Source organism: Brachyhypopomus gauderio, chromosome 14 (genome assembly GCF_052324685.1).
Source record: "Brachyhypopomus gauderio isolate BG-103 chromosome 14, BGAUD_0.2, whole genome shotgun sequence".
Taxonomy (NCBI): Eukaryota; Metazoa; Chordata; class Actinopteri; order Gymnotiformes; family Hypopomidae; genus Brachyhypopomus; species Brachyhypopomus gauderio.
The window spans coordinates 14,203,784-14,231,324 of record NC_135224.1 but is presented as its reverse complement, the minus strand read 5'-3'; the positions used below and the strand labels follow the sequence as shown (position 1 = coordinate 14,231,324).

The window sequence follows — 27,541 nt, the reverse complement described above, 5'->3', positions numbered from 1 at the left end:
CTCGAATCGCTCTGCAAAACGATAGTGCTCACCTAGCTTCCTCAGCTCTCATTTATTCAACAGGTGGTTCATGTAACTTTATTGCTATTGTTCACCATCCATTATTGCCAAGAGGAAGAAAAGGAATAAAACTTCCCTTCTGTCTCTTCGTTCCTGAGATACTGATATACAAATACAAACTGAGCTGTCATCATTGGCGACATTTGCATTGCTTGGATTAACAATGCTTTTAGTGTTTTTACTGTTCCACAGTTATTTACTACATCCATCATTACATCAAGTAAATGTGAAGGAGAATCTTGGCTGACCAGGATTAGAGTTGCACATCGCACCAAAGGCTAATATCCATGACAACGTGCACATGCTCAGACTTTATTAAGCATTTGGGCAGGACTTCTACTGAACATATCTTTCCACTTTGTCATTGCTACCTACTTATTAAATGCAATCTACTTAGATGTGACAACCTCTTGTCAGCATATTCCATACACACCACCTACTTTTGATGACTATGTGCATGTGTAAATATCCAGTGTGTAGCTCTTAGCACACATAAGCCGTTCAAAGGAGGAATTCGAACGTGACCTCACCCGTGGGTCACCCTGCTGTGTTTTCCCGCTACACCATTTAGTAACTCCATCTCTGCCCTGTCTCGGAGAGGCGTGTCTGTTTACTAAACGGTGTGAATGCAAGCCTTCCCCAGCACAGCCTGCTCTAGCCGTCTAGTGCGATGCTGAAAGATAAAAGCATGACTGAGGCCGTTCCTCACTTCATCCAAGCTGCATGTGTCACTCCGTTCTCATCATCTGTCACTCGAACAGGTGTGTGAGAGGAATTGGGAGAGACAGGTTAAAAGACAGACGGGCGGAGAGGCAGGCAGAGGGAGAGAGAGAGCATGTCTGTCACACACCCCTGCGCACGCACGCACACACACACACACATCTTGTTTAGTTCATTAGTCTTATGCTTATGTGCTTATGTGTTTGTGTGTGTTTGTGCGTGAGAGTCTAAGGTGTGCACTGATATGTGTGTGTGTGTGTGTGTGAAAGAGTCTGAGGTGTACACTTTGATATGTGTATGTGTGTGAGTGTGTGAGAGAGTCTGAGGTGTACACTTTGATATCTCTGTGTGTGTGTGTGTGTGTGTGTGTGAAAGAGAGTCTGAGGTGTACACTTTGATATGTCCTCTTGCACTGAGCATATACATCAGGGTGATGAGCAGGAACTTCTTAGTCCCTTGATGGTTTGTTTATTAATCACGGGCCTTGTGTGATATGTCTCTCATCACCCATACAGCTGTAATTAAGCTTTGAAGAGAACGCAAAGCTTGATGTGCCTGAGCCTCATCTGTTTTGTTTCATCTCTCCCCTCGTCATTGCCCTTTGATGTGCAGGCAACGTGTCTGAGGAACTGTAGAGGACATCATCTTCAGCAGGTCGGCCACCGGAACGCCCCGACGTCACCGCTGCTGACGTGAGGCTGTCCCAGTCCAGCTCTTAGAAAACTCCACCACTGCAACACACTGGCTTTTCCCTGCCGCAGCTCCTGAAGGGCTTGCTAATTAGCTGATAACTGGGGTCACATGACCCATAAAATGCACAGAGCAGGGCTCCTCGTGTGCAGGGAAACACTCCTTCACAGGACAGTATACCTCCTACTCCCTGCCATCTACATCAGCCACTTTATTTTAAGAATTTAAATCTTAATAATAATTGTTCATATCGGGGGGGGGGGGGGGGGGGGGTGTCAACAGCTGCTAAACAAAATGAGTTGCCACTGCTATTTCCAAGTCAAGTTTCTCAAATGGCCATACATGGTACATTTTCGAGCTGGATGAATAGAAATACGAAATTTGAAAGAAGTTTATGAAGGCTGGAAAGCTGACCGAAATGGCAGTAATCCCAGCCATCCTGTGAAGAGGTCACGTGACTTGCAGGGGCTCTCTGGCAGGGTGCTGTTCTTCCACTTCATCCCTGGCTTGCTTGCGTGTTCAGCGAGGTGGATGAGAGACGTGGAGTGGGACATCACAGAAAAATGTAAACATGTCGTGTGTCCATGCCCTTGATCTTCTGTTTCCCCTTGCTGACAAGTGGGCAGGCCCGCTGATTCACTCTGAAATGTGAGATAGATCAACCAGCCAATTGGAACTGTCAACCAAGTCTAACAGCCAATAAAACCTTTTTTGGGGGTGGGTAGAATCAGGTATAAGCATTCTCCCTTTTACATCATCATTATGTACCATCAGTGCTTAGTACACTGTGTAAACCTTGTAAGGACCTCTTAGTCTCGTAAGAGGACCCTGGAATTTAAAAATGCTATGTGAATAAATAATCGGCAGTCAATATATGAGGGCATTGGTTTCATCACAAACTTCTTGTTGGAAGACACAAGAAGTTTCCACCATAGCTATCAGGTGTGGGGGGAAAAAGGGGTAATATACCTATAAGACTGATCTTAGAGTCTGTGCTTTGGTTCTGGATGGTTCAGAGTGGGGACTACAGTCTTTAGAATGGCCTAGGTGCGTATAGGAGTTGTGAGAGGAATCAGCTCAAATGTCTTCCTCCCTGCTTTGTTTTATCGGGGAGACGTGGCTAAGGAGGTGTGAAGTGACAAGAAACACACCTGTTTACTTTGGAAGGTACGACACACCAGGCCATCGGCCAATGATCTGTCACTCCTGAGGCAATCTACCAATCCACTGAGAGATGCAGATACATGACAGGATAGTTATCTTTATGCTTTTTATGAACTTGATTTGTCAAGTACCTTAATCCTAACCAAAGATCCATACAGTTATTAGGGCTTCATAAGATTTCGGTATTAATCTGATGGAAGCATACCTGTGCTTTGAATGAATCCATGTTATGTCTATAAACATAAACACTTGCTTTATTCATCAATACATACAGCCTGAAGACTTGAAATGTGAGGATATTTTTTAACTGGGGATTTGTTGGCACTTGAAGCTTGTCCATCTCATCTGATCATCAAATGCTTAACAGAAAATATGGTCACTGTGAAAATGTCCATGAAGTTAGAAGCATTTAGGCAATATGTCCACTGGTATGTTGAAACAGGTGCTCTTAAAATAGTATGTCACAGTTCAAAATGAATCGAAGTAATTACATGATCTGAAACCATGTTATGCAAATAAATACATAGCAAATATGATTTTCCAGATTTGACTGATATTGCTTTGGTGTCCAGCCTACAAATTTCCATCTTTTACCATGTGTTTTCACATCATTGCAATTCAGGACATCTTGTTTTCTCAACGTTAACAGCCTGGAACAGAGCATATCTGCCGTTCTTCCTCTAAGAAAGGGAGGGAAATATGCTTCAAACATTGTGGCATGGCTGAGGTATGTTTCAGCGCTCCGTATTGAAACGCACAGCTTGAATGGCTGTTACCAGACGTCAGTTGAATGTCAGAATCTTGAGAGCAGCGGGAAAGTGCCTGTGATTGTCGGTGGCTCTGCTGCGGAATATCTTTGTAGCTTCTGTATCACACAAGCAGTCAAGGTAGAAAATATCCTACAAACGTGTGTATTACGACATATCCGTTGGCAGAGTATACAAATGCAAGTAAACCATCATGTTTATTTATCATGTATAAAGATGAAAATGTCATGTGTAAAGATCATTCAATTTGGCGGGGGGAGAAAGAACATTCATTAAAATTGAATGGCCAAGTTTAATGGAGAAAAAGCAACACAGCGTTGCACTTCGGCACAATGAAAAACAAGTAAACATGCAGTGCTAGTTTACCTGTCATCACCGTCTGAAATTACAACACGAGGTCAAAGCAGTGCTTTCGTCTGGCACAACCTCAACACGCTTTGAAGTTCCTGAGCTCTGCTGAATGACTCTACTGCTGAACAGTTAGTCAACATGTGTCACTTAGACGGCTTTTTTGAGTTTTTTTTTTTCCATGGGCTGGGATTCAACTGTCTAATCATTTGGATTTTGAGTGAGAAGAGAAATGTAAAGAAGTGAACAAAAGGGCTATAATTTCACTGACAGGAGAGTCTGCATAAATTCTGCCGACATGGTTAAAGCAGTGATTGTAGCAATCAGAACAATTCAACGACACAATTCAAGATTTAGCTCAAAATTGAAGTCTTGTGGTTGCCACGGTGAAGGGTCATACAGAAACAATATCTAGAATAAATGCAATATGTTGGCAATGTAGAAACATTCTGGCAAACCACAAACCTCAGTCATGTTTGCACTTACAACAGGAACAGATCTGCAGAGCTTTCCAGAGCTTCCGAGAGCTTTGCTGTCTGGATCACTGCAATCCAGCAGATCCGAAACAACATTTGGCGTCAAAAAAACCCTTTTCAGTGCTCCAGCACAAAAACAAGCATTTGGTAAGAGTGTTACCCTACAGTGCTCGGAAAGTCCCCAATTATGTGGTAATTCTAGAGAGTGGTTTGGGATCTATTTATTCTTATTGCCCAGAGAAATACAGCATTTACGAGATTTCACTACAAACACATTCCACCAAGCCAAGGCAAACTGCTGCCTCCGATGTTCAGTACCATATTTGCTGTCACCTGAAGTGAGCTGTGATTTATGTCTGACATGGAAGAAACTCTTTGGGCTTATCTTTATTTTACATGGCCATTTTAAATGAGATGAGTTAATTGCCTGCTTGCACACAGGACTGACAGCATTAATGGTTACCGCAATAAATCCGCATGTGCTGAAAATGTTGATTTCTATGCCGAGCTGCTCTGCATCCTGTAAACATCGGAGAGAACGGATGCAGGGATCAGACAAGCCAAGTACATCCGGCTGGAAGCAGCTGTCCTTTAAACTACACCTCTCACTATTCCAGAAAGACGGCTCTCCCGTCTTCGACAGAATTCGGGTCCCATCCAGCTACAGGTGAGAGACACCCAGTGCAGGGAGATCATGAGCGGCAGCATCGCCGCCTTTTTGCAGACCCATAATGTGGCGTAAGCGCTTCAGAAGCTATAATTTTAATCACTGGCCCCATATATGAAATCAGCAGGAGGGGAAAGGAGCAGTGCGAGGCAGGTTCTGAGCGGGAGGTTAAGGAGGCTCTCAGACACAGCGGGGACCAACGTAGCATCGTATGTTAAGCCTTCCTGGCCTGCAATTTACGGTCATTACAGTTGCCTATTTTCAGCTGCTGTGATGGATTCTGCTCAATTATCAGCCATTACGGGTACGGGGATGGCTTTACGAGCGCTGTGCCGATTGGCATACACCACTGCGACATTCAAGTGAAATCTGCTTGGCACTCAGAGAGTTTTAAGTGGCTTGGAGAACAACAGCAACGAATACAGCAGGAATTATCCCATATGAGCAAACAGATTTCTGGCCATAGCCATGTTGGTGGTGGGAACATTCAATAGTATGTGGTGTGTATGTAGTGTGTAATATTACAATAGACTTCTAAGACAAGAATCAACTCATTTTATCATTGTGTGACTTTGTGATTTGCTCTCCTGGTTTCCTGAAGATAGAAGAACATAATAGCACTTTGTTTCCCTGTGGCATTAGAGCAGAAATATTTTGTGACCCTCACAGTCTAACTCAGCAATCCCCAACTTGCAGACTCATTTTGATCTAAATTAAGAACACACACGTGTACTATACCAACTCATTTTAGTCCTGTGATCTATATGATAAGAATAGTGGGGCCAACAGATGAGAAATTATGTCACTCAAGTTTAGAGCTGTGTCTGTAAGGCACTTCAGACATTATCTGAGGCAAAGGTTTTCCTTTTGACTATGGTTTGGGAGAAAACTGCAGATATCAGTAGCCAGTTGATGAACCAGGTGGAGAAGAAGATGTTCACTGTGCAACTCTGCAGGTTACTGGTCCACAGCGGCGGATGCTCTGATTCTCGGGTTCACGTGTTGCGATCTCAAATCAGCCTTTCTAACTGACAATGTGAAGTTCAGAAGACTCATCAGCAGAAGAAACCAAAAGTGAGCAACAGGAGGACCCCTCAGACAGAGTGACTGTGACTGATCAATAACTTCTCAAGTGCTAACAGGCTCTGCCACATTCTGTGATATGTGGGTCTGTTTGTCATTTTGGCCGACAGAGTATTTATGGGAAATCCATTGTCAGGTCCAAAGCATGAGGTAATGTAGCACTTAGTGGATGAAATAAAAAAACCTAAAGCCAACAGTGATTTGTATTTCATTTTCAGAGGACATGTTAGATCAGTTTGGACCTCCATCTCTCCAAACACAGGGACTGCTATTTTATTTATTTATTTTAATTATTTCATTACTTTTACAGGCTTACTTAGTCAGCGATGATGCAACAGATTACAGCAAACAGTATTGCATTTCTGTCTTCTGCTTTTGATTGGTTCCCTTTCCAACCAGCCAAGGAGCAGTTATCCATCAGGTAATTAAAGTCATATTACAAAACTGTTATAGTCAACTCATAAAATTATTTGATATCTTTCTCTGCTCTTCACCAGAGGAAACTAGATTCAGGGTCATTTCTACAGTTGACATAATTAGCAATTAACTATAACACCCTAACATCCACTTAGACCCCATGCAATTATTCAAAAGCAGACAATGCTATATTTCACAATGCATATTCGAAGAAAGCGTCTATTACTTCCACAGCCTTTGCATTAGGATAGCTGCATGTGAAATGCATTTTGCCACTGAGGAGATGGAGAAGAGTTGTCTCCCTCTAGTAGACCCAAAGTGTACTGTGTATTTCCACAGTTTAAACCCTGTTTAACTTCTCATGAAATGCCTCCAAGTGGATCTAAATGCAGTTCATGTACACAGCCAAAAAAGTTACAAAAAAATAAAAAAAACATGTAGATGAGAGCTGGGCTCTTTGTGTGAGAACACAGACAGATTGTAAAAAACACAAAAACACTAAAACGCTGAAGGATCTACTAACATAAGCCATGATTCAACTGCTCTATACAACCCATATAGGTTTTATAGAGCAGTTGAATCATTATATATATAACCCATTGTTAATGAATACGCAAAAATAAAACATCCTAACATCCTGGAATATAAATGCCACATATATCCCTCCTTTCTATTTCCCATATTTTCTTTCATCTATAATGAATAACTCCAGTGTAGATAATAGAGCACTCCTGGTTATACATGAATTGTTAGTCTTCTATTGCTAAAAGGTTCATTGGAGTCCTGTGTAGGTTTACAATCATATCATCTTTAATGGTGTTTCTAAATTTATTTTGCTTTCAATTGGTCATTCAACCACTATTGTCAGTTTACAAGCTCAGTAAACAATGACTGTTCCTTCATGTGCTTTCTTTCTAATGGTATCTGGACACATTGCTTTTCACATCACATACCTGCTTCTCCTCTTTGAACAGAGATAAATAGCTGGATTACTTGGGCCTTTTCAGTCTGTCTGTGCCTCCTCCAGTTTGCAAAGGGGTTGAGCAGAGGCTTCCCATTCCAAACATCACACCGCCACACCACTCTTCTCTTTTCTCCTCCGTTCTGTAACTCATGAGCTGTTTGCACGACACACCGTGTTCTCCCTTTTCAAAATACCACAGAACAGGTGAAGAGGCTCAAGAGGGAAGAAAGCCAAACAGAAAAGCCCTTTAAAAATTGTATTTATAGAGAGAGCAAAGACAAACAGTTGTCCCTGTTGAAAATGAGAGTGTGCACTGAAAGCCATTTTGATGACAGTTTTAAGAAAGCAGCCTTTATGGTGTGGATTGGGTCTATGCCCTCTTTTTACAAAAAGTGATTAGTTACTTAAAAACACAAATGAAAGGCTGGGAGTAAGAGAACAAACAGATGACAGGCATTTGATTGTGACCTCTAAGTTATTTAGCCTACTGATAAGTTTGTCCACACATTTGTCCAGAAAACTGATGAACATGGTATACATATGGTTTTCCCTCTCTCTGCTCATCAAACAGCTCAGATTCCCCTCTGAAATCAGCACTTTGGCATAATCTGTTATTATTATTATTATTATTATTATTACTGCTTATGTTAGTCATCTCAAAATGGCCAATTCGTGAGACATGAGCTCATGTTGCAAGTATGTGTGTAGCTTAGGTTTGTGTGTTTTAGCATTTGATGACAGCTGGATGGGTTTGGTCACCATACAGAGAAACGTTTTATAGGTGTCTATAGCTATATAGCTTCTATAGCTATTATAAATAATTTATAGAGTTATTTATAATTAATTATTTCAATAATTATTATTTATGTTTTAACAGGCACTAACTGACCTGTATATGTTATAAACATTTAACCCCTTTTCTTAGTTTATTGTCCAAGGTATTCTTCGTGATAAATGCCATAAAACAAAACTAAACAATATTAGTACAATAAAACAGCATTTATACTTGTGTTTAGTTGTCGAAAGCTAACCTACCGGAGCAATGCAGACCAAATTTATAATCGCAGCCTGCTTGTATTATTAATAGACTTATATACATCGGGTGCCTGATTTTAGTGACAATGTTTCTTTTGAGCTCTTCAAACAGCTTACAATGACATGTGCCAAAGAATACTTGTTTCTATGCAATAAACCCGATGTAAACAATCACTTTTAAGATCACATTGTAGCTTGAAACTCTCACAGCAATAAATTACTATGAACATTTGAAAAAAAAGACACTACATTGTCTGGGAAGGAACGTCGTTACTAAGCAACCAACTAACATACCTTTTATTGACGATGGAGAAGGTAAAGCGTTTGAACTTAATCCTGTAGTCTAGCTACGTTCGCTACGCTAAAGTACATTTAAAGTCATATCTTTAAAATGTTTGTGTGGTGTGTATGTTCTAGCATTTAGCGTTACCTACTTAGCTTCAAAGTAATTCATATGAATATAAATCAGTGGTTCTGCTGTTTTAGCTAGCTGGCTACGAGCCAACTTGTTTCGCGTAGTTTTGTAGTTTTCTGGCTCAAATAACGTTTTTAGTTAACGGTGAAGGTGTGCAGTGCGGTGAAACAACGCAAGACTTTGGAAAATCTCGTCTAACTAGCTAGTTAGCTAGCTAACTTAAGCTAGGAAGTGCTTGGATTTGTCGCAGAGTGAGCCGAAGGTGCCACTGCCTGCAGTTTCCATTATAAGAAGGCGGCGTTTTGCTGTCACGGTTCTTGAAATGGAACCTCGTTCGTGTAGGTTATAAGATTACAACCACAACTGAACTTTTTTTTTTAACCAGAATTACAGTGACAGGGATGTGCAGACACAACACCTACTAACTTGAATATACTACACCAATGTCAGTTGGATGTTGCCTATGTGTTCCAAGGCAAAAACCTAGTCAAATGTTTAAGACAAATATGTAAACTGAAGCCTATTTTAAGTTATTTGCCAATGACCGAGGTGATAGACCTCGGGTCATAATATGCTTCTTTTCTTGTGTAAAGCACTTTGAATTGCCAATGTGTATTAAATGTGTTATATAAATAAAGTTGCTTTACCTTGTCTTGCAATTGTTTTAGCTAGGAGTGTAATTTATTAGGCAAGGTGGGCTGAATAATCGTATAATTTCCTGTTATCTGAGATGCTTTTAACTTAGCTAATGTTAAAGGTGCCTCAAGTGCTAGCTAGATACATTGTAAAATCGTTCTAACTACCTGCAGGTGAAAAGTTCAGTAAACCAACTAAATGTAGTTTTGTAACATTACTCTTATTTAAAATAATTCCAGTCAGCATACTAGCAACGGCAAGACACAATGCCACCTTCAAAGTGTACCCCGAACTGAATAACATATGCACATTCTGTATTACTCTGAGCTGTATATGTTTATGAGAAAAGGCTTTGTGTAAACACACCTTCATGTGGGGCAGTCATGTTCCAGTAGTAGGGAACTGGTCTTGTGACCAGAGGGTCGTGGGTTCGATTCCCAGGCCTGAGGCCATGACTGAGATGCCCTTGAGCAAGGCACCTAACCCCAACTGCTCCCTGGGCTAGGGCTGCCCACCGCTCTGGGCACGTGTGCACCACAGCCCCCTAGTAATCACTAGTGTGTGTGTGTGTGTGTGCGTCTGTGTGTTCTAACTGCACAGATGGGTAAAAAGCGGAGGACAAATTTAGATTGTGTTGAAAAATCACAATTGACAAATATGGCACATTCACATTCATTCATGCCACACAGGGGCATGGCGCTGAAGTTGGGGGAGTGAAGTTGGCATTAGCAGCAGCAGCACTACAGGACCACATCATACGGAGTAACCCAAATCTACAGGGCCTGTGTTTCCATGGACCCCACAGAGTCCAGCGACCCAAATTCAGGCGCACACACACTGAACACACACAAGGAGATGAAAGAGAACATGTCCTGGACCCAACACCTCCACCACTCACACTGGGTATGTTGAGAACCTAGTCCTCTCACACTACAGAAATATCATATTTAGATACATGCAAGAAAACCTACAGACTGCTGACAAATGGCTGAGGTGATGCATTTCCAGTATGAGCTGTGTCATAACTGACTGTGCAGAGTACTGCAGCTGAAGATATGTGCTATTGGGGACCTTGGAGACATTCATCTTTGACGTTTCAGTAAGGGACAAGTTGTTCATAAGGGCGGCATGTATTTATCTCCTTTGACATTTCTTGTGTGCAGCCCAGAGACTAGGCTTGGTGGCAGCTCCTAGAAGACTGACGGCTGCCGAATGGACAGACATCAATTCTAGGTCTCTCCAGGAAGGAGACTCTGTTCACCCCTGTGTCATTTGCAAAGAGAAATTCTGCCTTCAGCCACAGGTACAGTGTACCCATAAACTACCACAGCCATGATCACTGTGTACTTGTATCCACCAGCATGTGCGTTTGACTGTTTAGCTTTCTTAGGCCTACAATACTCCAAATGATCGGTATGATCTGCCTGAAGTCCAGATTGTTACCGGTTCACCCACATACTTTAATGGAGTCTACAGACATAAAGACAATTTCAACCTAACGTCTACTAGTTTTCAGTTTAAAATTTATGTTTGATCTTTATTGATCATAGACATCTTTTAACCACATACTGGCTTTCCTGTTATTCAGTGTTTCTTAGCCCTGTTTTCATGACCCAACAAATGATCCCCATTTGTCTTCAGACCAATAGACCTGGATCAGGTGTTGTTCATTAATCGCCTTCAGACCAATAGAACTGGATCAGGTGTGGTTCATTAATTTAGGCATGCTGGGAGCTGCAATGGAGTACATTGTGAAGTGAGGGGGGGGGGGTGTTGAGGTCTAGAGAACAGGTGTGTGTGTGTGTGTGTGTGTGTGTGTGACTTTGAGGCTTAAACAAAACAAACCTGTTAGTAATTTCAGATCAATTAAAGCACAGTAATTGCCTTGGATTGAAAAATAGCACTTTTTTTTAACAAGTTAATAAGCAGTTACTGTTATCAAAGCAGTTGTCATTTCTCTATATAATTGCCATTTACACTAATAGTAATTACTGCACACAAATCAGTGGAGATATAAAATGCTGATAGCATGTAAGATATAATGATTGTTTTGCAAACTGTAATATATTACCTGTTAATATACTCGAGACAGCCAGCCTGTGGCAAATCATTATTTAAGTTTAAATGTTCTAGATTGCTATATAGATTAGACAGTACTGGGTAATAAGAGTTCCAAATAAGTGTCAGACTCTTGCACGCACACACATATACACAGAGTACTTCCTAAAAATGCTTAGAAAATAGACTGGAAATCAATCCCATCGCTGCAGGACACTAGGAAATGTGTCCGTGCCTGGATCGTTTAGACATGACAACAGTCATTCGATTTTCCCCGTGTGAGCAGACATGTGACCAAACAGAACAGAAAACAGTTTTTGTACACATCTACCAGTGTTCTGTTGTATACCACTATTGAAAGGGTAACAAAATTAAAAGTGAGTTTTTTGGAAAATAGAAATTGTGGTGTTGGGCCTGAGTCAATAACTAATAAAGCTTTCAATAATAATCCTCAAACTGACCCAGATATGGCTTCTTCTACTGGTGTGAGATTTTACCAACATTGTTGCATATATACAGTATATTCCAATAAAGTTGTTCAGCTTTCTGATATGAGTAATTTGGGACTGACAAATATTTTTATTTATTATGTTTTTTGTGTGTTAGTACCCAAGGTACTCATGGCAAGGTCTTGAATTTTGAAATATTACGTAACATCCGTAATTCTATATGTTTGATCTCACATAAAAAAAAAATCAGTTAACAAATGAACGTTATTTAGTTATTTTCATTTATGTCATTTTTATGTCCTGACAGGTTCTGCTTTCCTGTTCTCACGTATTTCACAAAGTAAGTTAAATCATAGATCACCATGGACACACTTCCCACATGATGAACACAATAGCTGTGGATCTATTGAACTATAAATGCTAAGCTTGTGTGTTGGCCTGACAGACAGTCAGTGACCACACATCACAGAGAGATTTGTGTCTGACACACAGACATGTCTGCGGGCCTTCGAGCGCTTTTCGGGCAGAAAGTGCTGTCCTATGTGCAGGAGGGAGCAGTACGAGACCCGAGAGATCCACGATGGCGCCAGGCTTTACAGGGAGAAGTGCGCTCTCAGGTGTGCCGGCCATGGGCCACAGATGTTGCTACGACTCATAAAAGCAGGCCTAGTCCCTCATGCCGAAGTCCCCAGTGTTACATTAATACCAACAGTGTGTGTTTGTACAACTTAGGGTATATTCACCTTCTTAAATGCATGCTGAAGCATTACAGGAGGTGTCTCTGTGGTCTTCTCTGTGCCCTCCCCATGTGCCCCCACCTCTGTCGCAGGATCCAGGCGTGCTGGCGTGGCTACATTGCCCGCAAATGGTATGAAAATGTCCGGAAGCAGCGTCCTCCAAATGACACACGCTTAAGACGACAATTCTTGGAGGCAAAGGTAAAATGCTGATTGCTTCTTGATCGAAACTGGTGCTTTCAGTATAATTCCATAAAATGCCATAAATGTTATGAGAATTGGCTGTCTACCCAGTTTTCAAACAAACAATGCAGTGATTAATGTTGAAATATGATTATCATATGAGTAATATATCAATACATCTTGGATTGCATTATGAGTGACCAATTTTGTTTTCTACTTGTGCCTAACAACATACATTTAAAGTAAGCATAATGGAAGTTTTGTATTTAGAATCTTATATAATCTTTCTAAGCCTTTTCACCTTTACATTTTTAGTACGTTTGGCATGTATATTGACATGCTTGCGTTGCTTTTTCATCTTTTGCTTAAACCCAGTCAGAGTGTGTGTTGTTGATACCCTGTGATCTGCTGTTGATGTCCTTGTTAGGAAGAGCGCCTGTGTGGCTCTGACGCACTGGACGGATTCCTTTTAAAAAGTCTTTCTCTTCGGAAATGATAGTAGAAAATATAGCACATAAATTATTCATATTGTCTCTTCTTTGGTTATCATGATGGATGGTACACTTTCAGCCTCATTGAGAAGCTGCTTGTATCTTCACTTTAGTTTTGCGAACCTCTTAACACAAGGCAGACAGAACTACAACCTGAAACTATATACATGTGGGGAATAATGTGGTGAGCTTATGTAATTCACATGTAGCCTACATGGTCATTTGGAGTTACTGTGTGAGACATGGTGGTCAACGGAAAAACTCCCGATTGTTCTAGATTGTGAACTATAATCTAGTTACATAAAATGTAGTTATGTAAATGTAGTTTTAGCCATCAGACACAAGATCAGTGTGCAACTGAGGGAAGCTTGTGTGATTGGCCTCTTAAATGTTGGAGGCCATAAATCCCACCTCTCCAGTATTCCTTTCATTTTTTCATTCCTGAGAAGAAACTCAGATGGGCTTTACAGCACACCATATAAGAACATAGCTTAAAATTAAGCTGTAGACTGGCAGTTCAAACCTCTTGCTACCAACTGGGTTTCTTTTCCCTTGCTGGGATTTGACCCTGACCAGGTGTCTGGCATGAAGCAAAAGGCTCTATTAAGGCTTATGATAAAATGTAAGAGCTTAGACACACAAAATATCAGCTTTTTCACAGACTTGGTAGAATGTCTGCATGTTTGTCAGCTTAGAGTGATATGAAGTGGCTCACATTGGCAGCAGATGGGATGTGTGCTCTAGTTTGCATTTCTGTTAGTCTATGTAACCTACGTCTATGGTAACCCACCCAACAAGCACAGAACCAAGGCGAGTAGGCAGTGAGCCTTGCTTATCAACTGCTCCCTGTTTTTCCTTTAGCTCCTTTTTCAGGTACCTACCATAAGTCAACACATTAGAGAGGCGGATTGGTGACATTAAGATTGATTGCACCTGCTCCATTCCCTCTGAATAGTGAGACAAAGGTCACACGGCTGAGTTCTGTTTGTCTTCCCTTTGAGGAGCTCTACCTCTTCAACTCATTCGGATGTTTAGCGTATGTTTAATTACTGATCAGGAAGAGTTGTAAAAAAAAAACTTGCGTGTCACACCAAGGCCCTGCCGTACAGTGGCACCTGCTGGGTTCATGTGGACTTTGTATCAGAAATTTTCCAACACATCTTTTTCTGTTGCTCAGATGTTTAACAGCCTAACCCTGTGGGCAATCACTTGAGCTGTCACAGATTTGGCAATTTCTCCCAAACCTGTGTCACGTTTTTTGATCAGGTTCATGAGTTGACCGAGAAGTTATTGCGGGCCTTCGGTCCTGCCGACGTGGATGGGTTCCTGCGTGATATCGATCGTAACCTTGCGGAGAGCCGGGAGGTCTTCCGCCGCTTGGACGCGAGGCTGGCGAGCGTCTGTGAAAATGTCTGTGAAATGGACGCAGGCGCCTGGCTGCAGGCTCAGGAGAAGGTACCCATGCCCACAAACACACGCATCCTTTTATCAAAAGACCCGCTCATCAATGGCCCTAAACCCCATGAGCAGGCACTCTCGGGCTTTGCCCCTCCGATTGGTGTGCCCCCGCCTGCCCGCCAGCAAAGCCTCCGTCCCTCCCCCGTAGACGTTTCAATTCGCCTGGACCTGTTCTCCAAGACATGATCACTCACCGTGCTCACGAGTGAGGGGACATAAGGCAGCGTTTCTGAGAAAGCCGCGAGCTCCAAGGTCGGGGCGGCCTCTTGGTTTTCACCGAGGGCAGGAGACAAACCAAGAAGCTCTTCCTGGTGTCAACTACTGTTCTCACTGAAAACGTCCCCTAGGTTAAAGGGAAGAAGGAGGGCAGTGTCTCAACGTGTGGGACTGACCCAGACTCTCTCGCCACACTGCCCTATCGAGTTTCTCACTACCCAGGGCTTCCCAAACATTTTGGTCACAAACTATAAATCTTACGGGCACCTGAAGCGAGCTCAAAAGGTTAATGATTAGCGCCGTGCGCCTACCTTCTGTTGCCAAAGTTTGTATATGAGCTGAAATGTATTTTATGCTGGTGACATAAATCCAGCTCTTCCCGCTAATCAGGTTTCCTGGATGCATTAATGATCGGGGCTTCAGGGGCCATCACTGACCTATTGTTAATCCTCCTTTACGTAATTTTATACAAAAAAATGTAATCAATCTTTTCTTCCTCATCCATCCCATGTAATTTTCAAATTGTAACAAAAAAGTATCGTCGCCCAAAAAAATTTAAAAAGTTGAAATTAGCGACAGTGAAACTACCTCTCATAGTGTGTGCTCTGACTGCAGGCTGTCCAGCGAGATGTCCAGGACTGCCCCATCTGCCTGACCCCACTGAGGGTGAGCCATGCCAACAGGCCCCTCCTGCTCCTCTCCTGCTCCCACCTCTTCCACACACCCTGCCTCCAAACTTTCGAGCACTTTTGTTTGGACGGTGAGCCCAAATGTCCCCTATGTCGCTGCCCCTATACTACCAAGCCTGTGTAGGACATCAGCAACGTGTGGCGTTAATATGTAGTCAAATTCAACATCTTCGTTACATCATCAAACACACATGAAGCCACAAAGTCACATATTTTATTGTAATTCGAAGGAAAAAAAGTACAATGTAAACTAAAAGCACGGAACAGTTTGAGAGGTCGGGGAGTTCTCTTTGCATTGATCCTCTGAGTAGATCGAGACCACAGAGACAGAAAGTGGAGGAAGAACTAGAGGATAATCACAGACCTCTCAAGCACTGGTCTCATCTGGAGAAACGCAGCTAAACTGAACACATGCACAACTCAAATTCACATTTGTATAAGCCTTGCAGTAAAAGTGTTGAGTTAAGCTCATGAATTTATGAAGACTTAAGATTCTACAAATTAATTCTTACTTAAATCCTAAAGACCCCAGTTTTATCATCCAAATTCATGGATTTTAACCTGAAAGTAAAGAGAACAGAGTGGAAAAATGACTGGCCATTCCCAAGGGAATAAACAGGTGAAGGATTAATTAGTGTAATAAAATTAGAAAACAAATCTGTCAATCTGTGATATTTATGGTCCTTTATTATCTCAGTTACAGGAAGGGAGAGAAGGAAGAGAGAAAGAGAGAGCTTTGTTCACACTAACTGTATGATCCCTTTGTAACAAGACATAACGGACCCACTTTGTACAAAACACTGTATCCTTGTGCAAAACAGGAAAAAAACGGCATACTTTATACATCTCCCCACCCTCCCAAAAAAGCCCTTCATTCACAACACAATCAACACACACTTTCAGACTTAAAATGTATTGGCGATTTGTTTTAACGTTACCTTTTCACAGGCTTTCAATTCAGTGCCCCTCATGTGAAAACTTTCACAGAATAAAAAACCCTTATCCAAACTGAAATGGTTTCTTTGTTCGATAATTGTTATCCGGGTGTTTTCTTTTGGCCTTTTTCTGAAGTGTTTTTTCGAGGGGGTGTTTACACATGCTATGACCGTCACGTGAGGGTTCACAGTGAATTAGTCTAGAAAAGATGCTCACAGACATTGCTGTCGCCTCCACTCACATTTATACACGGAAAACGTACTCACAAACAAACACCTGTGTGCAAACCACACAGTGCATGACGACTAATACAAAAGCCTATCAAATCCTCCCTGTTTAAGGCATCGGAGGTGAATCTTTGACAACAACCAACATTGCAGAGTGACCAACGGACTGGCCTATTCTACTGATATCACAGACTGTACATAAGGCTGACAGACCTAATGTCATATGTACATTCTGCCAAAAAGACACACAGACACAAGTACATTTATATTACTTTTTTTTTCTTCTTACTGAGTAAATGACTTATCTAAAAGAAATGCCAAGAATGACCTACGAGTCTAAGGATGAAGCCGGATGAAGACTGTAAACTACACTGAACTAAAAGAGGTAAACAAACGTAACACATCAACTCTCCACACCTGGTGCTGCCCTTCACAAGGAGACCTTCTCCTACACTGGTCTCAGTGAACAAGCACTACTTATAAAGCAGAATGTGCTCATATACATGCGTATGCAAGTGTAATACCTTAGAATTCACATTGAACTTGACCCCCCCCCCCCCCGTCATGACTGTCATGACCTGAGACCTGCTTGCCGTATTCCTCAGCAGTCTGCACTGATCATACCCCAGCTGAGGCTGGTCGAGCTCACCGCACACACTCAAGCGCTCACTCACACACTCACCCACACACACTTGTGCGCTCACACACACACACGGGACATGGAACGAAGCACCTTTGGCAGCAGTAGCTCTCCGCTCACACACTGCATCTTCAGACGGGATGTTAGCACAAATGAGGCAAGCCTGTTCATCACTGTTCATGTGACGACCACGTTGAAAGTCTCGCCCCGTCTCTGTTTTGACAGTGATAACTCTAAGCATAATGGCCTAGCAACCTTTTCTTCACGCACTTGGTTGAGCGCCACAACACGCCTTCCCATCACTCATCTGCTGTCCTGTACCCAAGGAACAGTCGGCAGACTGCATGAAACCACAACTGTTTACAGGCACCTATAATTCATTCACCTATAATCGTTTCCCTGTACTGGGAGTTGTGATGGCCAAGACACCATCATTGATCTGTTTGCCGTGTAAAGCCCGCAGAGGGGGTTATTGATCCAAGAGATGTTCTCTGCTTTCCACAGTAAACCCACTTAATCCATACTTATCAGCTGCTTTTAGAAAAATGCACAGTCTGAATGTTATGAAGCATAAGAAGATAAGAGGTTGTGATGATGGCATGCAGATCAGATTTTTCATCAAGTGTACCGACTAATGTTTTATGTGGGCGCCCATCGCACAGGTCCAAAATGCACCCATGAAAAACAAGAAAGAAAACAGGTTACAGTGGGGAAAAGCATGCATTCGTCAGCATGACCTGAGGGAAAAGGTCAAGACTAGCTCAGCAGAATGTCGGATGAAAGAAAAACAGGTGGCATCTTAAATTAAAAGAACAACTGCAACTGTAGTTGGAAGTAGGGTACAAAACGACCACGGTGCACCAGTATGTCCAGAGGACACTTGCAGACATGGGAGACAACCCTGGACAGCCAGTCGGATGATGGACAAGTCTCACTGCCAAGGACACTACAGTCAAACCAGCTTAACCACACTCATTTTGCTCTAGTCTGATGACTAGACTAGAGCTAGACTAACTAGGAAACATCTTCATGTACAAGGCTTTAGAGAATACGCCTCCACTTATTTGACCTTTCTTTACTTGAAAAAATACAATATGCTCTTTGGGACTGAGTGTGAGGGGGCATGAGAGAGAGAGAGAGAGAGAGAGAGAGAGAGAGAGAGAGAGAGAGAGAGAGAGAGAGAGAGAGAGAGAGAGAGAGAGGGGAGAGAGAACGAACAAACAGGAGAGCACTGAAGTGCATGGATGCATGTCAGAGAGTCTTCTGATGACCGTTGGCTGATGGTTTGCCCGCCTCTGCATCTGCTGGGCTGTTTGACAGATTCAATTTATCCAGACCTGAAACCAAGGAGATAAGAGAAAGCCCTTATTAAGAGGCCCAGTGGGACAGGCGTGTGCCTTCATACCTTCATACCATCATCCAGACTGGTCCAGTCAGAGCGGTGTCCCAAACCCTCACCCACATCTCACCAGAAGCGCATTCACTTTCAGAGGATTTATCTGCCTGGGAGCATCCTCTATTAGGTGTGTGCATACGCGTGTATGCACCTAATTTGCAGTTTGTTTGCAGATTAGACAGATGTATCATTATGAGAATAGGAGAATTGGTAGGACGGTAGATTTACAGGAACAGATACACAGAACACCAAGAGGGAGAGACAATGAGAGACAGACAGACAGAGAGACACACACAAAGAGAGAGACACACATACAAAGAGAAAGAGAAACACAACGAGAGAGAGAGAGACAATGAGAGAGAGAATGAGAGAGAGAGAGAGAGAGACACAATGAGAGAGAGAGAGACAATGAGAGAGAGAGAGAGACAATGAGAGAGAGAGACAATGAGAGAGAGAGAGAGAGAGACTATGAGAGAGAGAGAGAGACAATGAGAGAGAGAGAGAGAGAGAGAGAGAGAGAGAGAGAGAGAGAGAGGTGTGTGCAGTGCAGGAGCCAGGTCTCACCCAGGGCTTTGAGGAGTTCTTCTCTCACTGCAGAGGTGAACTTGCGCACTAGACACAGCGTGGTGACCACAGCAAACAGCAGGTTGTAGGACAGCACGATGTAGAAGTTTCCCAACCAGTTAAAACGGCCAAAATCTCCCAACAGGTCAAACCTAGTAATTCCTGCCAAGAGAAAGAGACAAGGTGGTATGGTGATGCAGTTATAATCAAAATGGCCAGTTTTACACTGTGCATATATAGACAAATATGCTAATCGCCAAGGTATTTCAGACAGGACGCAAGGATCAGCACATAAATGTGTCCATCAAGAAAATGTAGGTGGTCACATGGAGAGACATCCAGCTAATTACTCAGACACAAAGTAATATTTGCTATATAATATGAAGTCAAGATACAATTTAAAGCCAGTTAGGAAAGGGAGAAAGACAGACAGCAGGGAACCGAGTGAAGGAAAACGGATGAGAAAGAAAAGGAGGTAATGAGTGAAAAGCGTGTGTGTGTGTGTGTGTGTGTGTGTGTGTGTGTGTGTGTGTGTGTGTGTGTATTTGTGTGTGAGTGGGAGGGCGGGCTTCTGGAACAAAGCAACTCTCAATCAATACTGTTATCAATACTGTTTGTCTCCTCTCCATTTATCGGGTGTAATACTGACAGATGATGAATGAAAGTCACCACTGTCTGTGGGCCTTGAGCGTCATTGTCTGCGTTGGACAGAATGACTTTCAGGTCAAGTTTGAGACCATCCGTCATCCACGTCTCCGAGCTCCATCCGATCAGGACAGATGATCAGAGACTGTTTCCATCTGACACTAGGGTGAGGTATTCATTCATTCAGCTACTTGTGGTATTGCTCTGAGTAACCTGGCATCCTGGTGGAGGCAGGCAGAGATTCAGCTACTCTCCTGTGTTCAGCAGAGTCCTGGCACTCCAGACATTACTAAACACCTGCATGCTGACTCTAAACTCTCGCTCTTTAAGCAGCCGCAAACCAACTGACCACTCAATTACACCCGAATTAGTGTGTGAATATACAGAAATAACTCAAATGAAAAGATATCTCATCATCATTGCATATCGGAAAACAATGTTCTTCGTCACTCTACTCTTTCCGGGCAATCACCAATATCAAATTAGTTCCCAGTCTCGTAAGAATAGAGTCACGGAACATTCTGGAAGGCTCTATCCAAAACCGTGCGACCAGGCCGAAGACGTGGTGATGGGCCCTTTAGGTTGGCAGAGGTTAATGGTTTGTGTTAAAGTCAAAGCTGACATCTACAGTTTGCTTTTCCCACCACATTCCAAGCACTTGTACCCTCTGCTCTCTTTACACACACACACACACACACACACACACACACACACACACACACACACACACACACACACACACACACACACACACACACACACACACACACACACACATCTATTTAAGACTTATGAGGATGAAGGGTATGATGGTATTATCGTGTGTGTGTGTGTGTGTGTGTACACGAGTGTGTATGGGCATTCAAGTCAGAAGTTGACACAAAATTCCCTCTGGTTCTGATTTAAGCAATTTCCTTTAATCAATTCAATGAACAATTAATTATTAATAAATGAACATTAATTAATGAAGTGTTGAGTCATCCCTATTCTGACACACAAACTCACTTTTACACAAATCACACTGGTTCTGTACTTTAAAACACAAATATTATTATGTAGTCAAACACAGGAACACAAATATAGACACAAAATGATGTAACCAATTACAGCTAGGCACTACAAGCCATTTGAAGAGACACACCCACACACACACACACACACACACACACACACACCCACACCCTGCATGACCTTACCAAGTGTTCGGGACATGACTGGCAATGCAGAGCTCAGGACCAGAATGGATACACAGCAACCAATGATCTGCAAGAACATACACTGATCATTTAAATTTTCTTTAGTGTTTACAAACCAAAACAGGCTAGAGTATTTATAAGTGTGTGTGTGTGTGTTTGAGGAGATGTCTTACCGTTGTCATGGTAGTATCGTCTTTCCTGGGTGTGAGACCCTGGAAAATGCGAAGGCTATAGAAGCCCACCACAGAGGAGACCATCAAGTAACTGCGCCAGAGTCAAGGTTCACATACACACACACACACACACAAAACACACATGCGATGGACGATCAAAGCCACTAACGTCTCCAAGGACGTGACTCACCTAGGCTACAGTATTTTTACCCTCCTGCCTTCTGTACACGACCACTATATTGGCTCGACCAGACTGAAGGACAGCTGCTTTCCCAGAGCTGTTACATTTCTCAGCGATGGCTCACAGCGCTTCGCCCCCAAACTTCAGGCCACGGTAAACATGTAAACACAGAGCTGTTACATTTCTCAGCGCTGCCTCACAGCCATCGCTCCCCCACACACCCACGCTTTCCCAGAAGCTTCGCCCACTTCTGAACATCACATCCTCCTACAGACCGTCTCATAAATGTCCTCAAGCACAGCGGTCCTACTACTGTCCAGCATCTGTCCAAGAGGCCACGGTGGGCCAGCACTGAAGGATACATCATGAGAACAATTTCTACCACTGCCTGGACAACCCCAAATGTGGACAGAGATGCGTTGCCAATATCCGGATCCTGAAAAAAATATGGAAAGGTAGAGAGAAAGGAGGAGAGAGAGCAAGTCGTTTGATTTCAAGGTGCTTAATAGGTATTGCCAAAAATTTGTTTGCAGAGCTTGATAATATTAATATTAATAATTAAGATTGTAGAGTCTGCAAAAAGTCAAAATGGGTAACGTTAAAGAGTGTAATGCAATAAACACTGGAAGATGAGAGTTGAATGTGGTAGGACGTAGCTGCAGGCACCAGCCAGGCGGGCAGAAGCCATGTGGAGCTGGTTCATAAAAATGTGTGTGTGCGCATATGAATCCGTCATCCTCCCTATGCCACCCAACATCCCTCCGTGCCGCTGGTGGACACCAACCACTCCTGCACCATGTCAACGCATCACTCTCTCTCACACTCGCATACTAAAACGAATCCACTAGCCACATGACCTGTAAATGAAAGTCTTAGTGCGTGGAGCCCAGGTGACCATTTCTCTCCCAGGGCCTGTTAACCAGTTAGACATTCCAACACACTTCAAGCTGGATTTCAAAAAAGTTGGGACACTAAACAAATTGTGAATAAAAACTGAATGCAATGATGTGGAGGTGCCAAGATCTAATATTTTATTCAGAATAGAACACAAATCACAGTTGTATCATTTTAAGGGAAAAAAATTGTTGCTTTGAAATTTCATGGCGTCAACAAATCCCAAAAAATTTGGGACAAGGCCATTTTTACCACTGTGTGGCATCCCCCCTTCTTACAACACTCAACAGACGTCTGGGGACAGAGGGGACCAGTTTCTCAAGTTTAGAAATAGAAATGCTCTCCCATTCATGTCTAATACAGGCCTCTAACTGTTCAATCGTCTTGGGCCTTCTTGGTCGCACCTTCCTCTTTATGATGCACCAAATGTTCTCTATAGGTGAAAGATCTGGACTGCAGGCTGGCCATTTCAGTACCCGGATCTTCTCCTACGTAGCCATGATGTTGTGATTGCTGCAGAATGTGGTCTGGCATTATCTTGTTGAAAACGCAGGGTCTTCCCTGAAAGAGATAACGTCTACATGGGAACAAATGTTGTTCTAGAACCTGAACATAGTTCTCAGCATTAATAGTGCCTTTCCAGACATGCAAGCTGTCCATGTCACAAGCACTCATGCAACCCCATACCATCAGTGATTCAGGCTCCTGAACGGAGCGTTGATAACAAATTGGGTTATCCTTGTCCTCTCTGGTCCGGATGACATGGTGTCACAGTGTTCATAAAATGCCACACTCCATTCTAAATGACCCCTGGCCCAGTGCAAACGTCTGAGCTTGTGGAGCTTGCTTAGAAATGGCTTCCTCTTTGCACTGTAGAGTTTCAGCTGGCAACGATGGATGGCATGGTAGATTGTGTTCACTGACAATGCTTTCTGGAAGTATTCCTGAGCCCATTCGGTTATTTGCTTGACAGTGGCATTCCTGTTTGAGGTCCAGTGACGTTTAAGGGCCCAGAGATCACGAGCATCCAGTAGAGTTTTACGGCCTTGACCTGTACGCACAGCGATTGTTCCAGAATCTCTGAACCTTTTGATGTTATGCACGGTTGATGATAACTTAAAAGTCTTTGCTATTTTATGCTGGGTAACACCATTCTTGTATTGCTATCTTTCTGCACAACTGGTGGACTTACCAAACTTACCATCTTGGCATCAGAGAGACACTGACACTCTGAGAATCTCTTTTTATATCCAATCATGTTGTCAATTGACCTAATTAGTGTTAATTGGTCTTCCAGCTCTTTGTTATATGCTCAATTTCCTTTTCCCAGCCACTTATTGCTACTTGTCCCAACTTTTTTGGGATTTGTTGACAATGTGAAATCTTGAATCGACATATTTTTCCTTTAAAATGTTACATTTACTCAGAGCTACCAGCGGATTAATGAATAGGAACAGATGAAAGATCTTTTTCAGAAAACAACACACCTACACTCACCTACAGCTACTCACCTACATCTACACCTAGACCTACACTCATCTACATCTACACTCACCTACAGCTACGCACCTACACTCACCTACAGCTACTCACCTACATCTACACCTACACCCACCTATATCTACACCTAGACCTACACTCATCTACATCTACACTCACCTACACCTACACTCACCTACATCTACACTAACTTACACCCATCTACACCTACACTTGCACTCACCTACATCTACACCTACACTCACCTACATCTACACCTATACTCATCTACATTTGCACTCACCTACACCTACTCACCTACATCTACACCTGCACTCACCTACACCTACAACACACACCTACACTCACCTACAACAACACACACCTGTACTCACCTACACCCACCTACACTCACCTACACTCACCTACAACACACACCTACAACACACACCTACACTCTACTATTGTTGGATGCAGTAATTCTGTCATATAGCTAAAATCATGTTGTATACAGATAACCAGTAAACATTCTGCCCTCTCTTGACTCTTACTAATGTACTTCACCTATAGCTACTGTCCCTCTAGCAGTGGAACGGGAAAGAGCATAACCATGGATTCATTATCTTTCACGACACACTGAAGGCTACATCTCAGTGCACACCATCCAATCAAATGCTGCGTGATAAGACCTTGTCCCACCCACACTTTCCCTGTTTTACTTTAAAGAAGTAAAATCCATTCAGGTTTCCACTTCATGCTGACGTTAAGACCTCGAACTAGAGCCCTGCTACTGTGTCCATCAGCAACAGCCCACAACTGACTTCCCTCTATTACGATGATAATGATGATGATGATGATGATGATGTCATAGTGCAGCCAGTTCCTGATTCTGTTGCTGAAAGTGTGTTTACCTGAGCAGGAAATGCTGGGGGCTAGCATGGGTGCCTGCTGGTTTTGAGTTCCTTCTCCCAGTTAACACCTGCGTTCAGGCGAGAGTGTGCTTGAATGAGCAGTGTGTGTGTGTGTGTGTGTGTGTGTCTTGTGTGTTCCTGCAGATATGCTAAAACAGAGCCTGTGCGCTTTCATGTTCCATGTCTAATGAAGGATAATGAGAAAGAAAAGCCCTCACATTGGAGTAGAGAGACACCCCCCTCCCCCCTCCCGGCTTCTGAAAGCTGTCAGCTGACAGCCAGGTGTCATCAGCTGACTTCAGTCACAGGTCGTGAGGTCAAGCAAGGAAATCTGATCTGTCTCATTCTCACTTTAGTGTCTCCACCCCCCCCCCCCCCCCCCCCACTCTCATTATGATCTCTGTTCTGCACAAAAACCTGAGCTGTAGACTTATGATAAGTGACACACCTGGATATGATGGGTTAGAATAAGTGATACATTGTTCAGTAATGCCATATTTTTGCATTCATAGGAACTGACTTCTTTACACTTATACTGCAGTGCTTAGTGACAGTGCTTTGGCTGTTTTAATGTCACGCAGCATTTACCACGTTACGATACTCATACTGAGTATATGTGTGTGTGTGTGTGTGCGCCAAGTTACTCAAGCTTATCATCTTGGTCTTTCTAAACCCCCTTCCCCCCTCATGTGGGGTTATGGCAGCAGTGTGTGATGTGAAGTGTGGCACGAGTCCAGCTCATCAAATGCACAAAGTGTTTAGCGGCCTGTCAGGAGAAGCCTCTGTCTCACGCCGTCGTGACAGGCCTAATTTGGGGGATTTTCAGCCGTGCGTCATGCCAAGGCAAAGATCTCCACACTAATCAAATAATTGGAATGGGGGGGGGGGGGGGGGGGGAACACTCCGAGACACAAAAAACACACAGGAGCACCGGGACAGAGGTGGAAACAAGATCCACATTGTAGCCTGGGTGCGCACACACACACACACACACACACCTACAGCAGGAGGAAACGAACACCAGATAGACACAAGGTCACACACAACAGAGACACTGCATGACTATAAGACACAGACACAGGCTGAAGAAGGAAGCAGGACAAACAGAAAGTGGAAAGACGCATGACCTTTAACCCCAAGCATGAAGTCCCACACATCATCCACCTTCCCACAACCCTCGTCTTCCCCCACATTCAGCCATCTCTCGCTTCACCTAGCGGAGCTACACAGACGACTCGCGTCAAACAAGGAAGAAAAAAAATGCTTCAGTCCTCGCAAACAGGGGCAGACATTCCAGTTCCTGTTTCACTGCTTCTAAACATCCTTGTGTAATAATCCACCTTAATAAATTGATACAATCAGGGTTGAAATTCGAGCGAAGCTAGGAATTCCCACGGCACGCTGCAGCGGAGGTCATATCTGTGTGTGTTGTGCACGGAGCGAGTCCATCATCTCCGGGTGTGCGAGTGCCTCTGAATGGGGTCTGAAAAGCTCCTCCACACCGCTCTGCGTCCGCGCCCACATCAAACGGAGCAGAGCCGATAGCCATCTCCCTCTCCCCACAGTCCGCCAGCCCACCTGAGCATATCCGGAATTCTATTTGTGTCAACACGAATTCCTCATGCAGTGCGTGTCTCCGCTGACCGCGTCTGTGTGTGTGTGCACGTTTTAAGTGGTCACCCCCTCTTACCGTCGACGCCTTCGGCAGTGCCGTTTCGTCCACAAGAAGGTACAAGATGTTCAGGGCCACCAGGAACACGGAGAGGGCCTGCAAACGACACAGGGACATGCAAACTCCACACCGCTGAAAGCAGGATCCACTTCAGCCCAGCAAAGATGGGTGATTGCCCACCAAACCTGGCTGATAACTTTGTTGTGCATGGAAATCACCAAACAGTGCCAGACTGCAGATGGTTCGAGTTAATGATGAGCAATAGTCGTGCATTATTAGTTATTACGCACCGTGCCAGCAAGGAGACTCAGCATCACAATGGGGTAAAGGAGGTTCTTCTCCCAAGCAGAAGCTTTCTTACGGCGCTCTGGGGAAACACAAGAGGGGTGAGATGGGGTTGTGGGGTGGAAAGCAGAGTGTGCTGTTAATCAGACGGAGCTCAGTCCTGCAGTGACAGCACTCCACAGTGTCAACGCTGTGTAGAGGAAGACAGGAGTGATATCACCTCCCCCACAACACACACACACACGCACACATCTATTCATGGCAGCTGTAAATTAAATGTTCTTTCCTTTAATTAGCTCTTTCCAGCTGATTTAAGCAATGAGCTGGATATTATCAAGCAAAGACAGTAAATATAAACTAACTTATGGCTGGGTGATCACTGGTGAACAACCACATATCTCAGCTTGTCCAGTGATATCTGAATGTTCATGATGTTTACACTGAATATGCTACTTATGAACAGAAGTTCATACATCTGCTAGGACAGTTCTGCACCGCGTCACCCACACAGACGTGTGTTGACCAAAACACTGAACATTTTTAAACAACAATACATGTGGGGTAGTGGGTAATGTTATATCAGCAGATCAAGGTTACTGGGCTGATGTGTTGTGTAAGC

General features: G+C 43.3%; 2 protein-coding genes and 1 long non-coding RNA gene across 5 annotated transcripts in view; 1 reads left to right on the top strand and 2 right to left on the bottom strand.

Annotated features, from left to right (window-relative positions):
• Nucleotides 1-1,791: 1,791 nt before the first annotated feature.
• Nucleotides 1,792-8,613, bottom strand: LOC143474556 (uncharacterized). The gene is made up of 3 exons (XR_013120810.1): nucleotides 8,392-8,613; nucleotides 7,346-7,537; nucleotides 1,792-2,111 (listed from the first exon to the last, which is right to left on the bottom strand). It is a non-coding gene; the product is annotated as an uncharacterized LOC143474556 (long non-coding RNA).
• On the top strand, nucleotides 8,580-16,528 carry rnf32 (ring finger protein 32). Its single transcript, XM_076972063.1, has 8 exons — nucleotides 8,580-8,706; nucleotides 10,132-10,345; nucleotides 10,606-10,745; nucleotides 12,257-12,289; nucleotides 12,442-12,566; nucleotides 12,779-12,887; nucleotides 14,627-14,815; nucleotides 15,650-16,528. Exons 1-8 carry the CDS (start codon nucleotides 8,698-8,700, stop codon nucleotides 15,845-15,847), a joined length of 1,017 nt encoding a protein of 338 aa, XP_076828178.1. The 5' UTR covers nucleotides 8,580-8,697; the 3' UTR covers nucleotides 15,848-16,528.
• The window catches only part of lmbr1 (limb development membrane protein 1), a 33,994-nt gene continuing 22,372 nt past the window's right edge, over nucleotides 15,920-27,541 (bottom strand). Inside the window, exons 11-18 of one of the 3 annotated variants that reach the window (XM_076972061.1) lie at nucleotides 26,928-27,004; nucleotides 26,656-26,733; nucleotides 22,044-22,117; nucleotides 21,501-21,591; nucleotides 21,328-21,394; nucleotides 19,487-19,648; nucleotides 18,729-18,863; nucleotides 15,920-18,694 (exon numbers count right to left, since the gene is read on the bottom strand). In XM_076972061.1, the coding sequence (XP_076828176.1) occupies nucleotides 18,778-18,863; nucleotides 19,487-19,648; nucleotides 21,328-21,394; nucleotides 21,501-21,591; nucleotides 22,044-22,117; nucleotides 26,656-26,733; nucleotides 26,928-27,004 (635 nt within the window). In that variant the 3' untranslated portion in view covers nucleotides 15,920-18,694; nucleotides 18,729-18,777. Of the gene's footprint in view, nucleotides 18,864-19,486; nucleotides 19,649-21,327; nucleotides 21,395-21,500; nucleotides 21,592-22,043; nucleotides 22,118-26,655; nucleotides 26,734-26,927; nucleotides 27,005-27,541 lie in introns of all 3 variants that reach the window. The other 2 variants (XM_076972062.1, XM_076972060.1) reach the window with 2 other exon arrangements.

Bases quoted from the DNA above. Each gene is read 5' to 3' on its own strand.
- rnf32 (XM_076972063.1), top strand. The intron at 10,346-10,605 runs GTATGTTGAGAA...TCTTGTGTGCAG, and splicing joins ACCTCCACCACTCACACTGG to CCCAGAGACTAGGCTTGGTG. The intron at 14,816-15,649 runs GTACCCATGCCC...CTCTGACTGCAG, and splicing joins GGCTGCAGGCTCAGGAGAAG to GCTGTCCAGCGAGATGTCCA.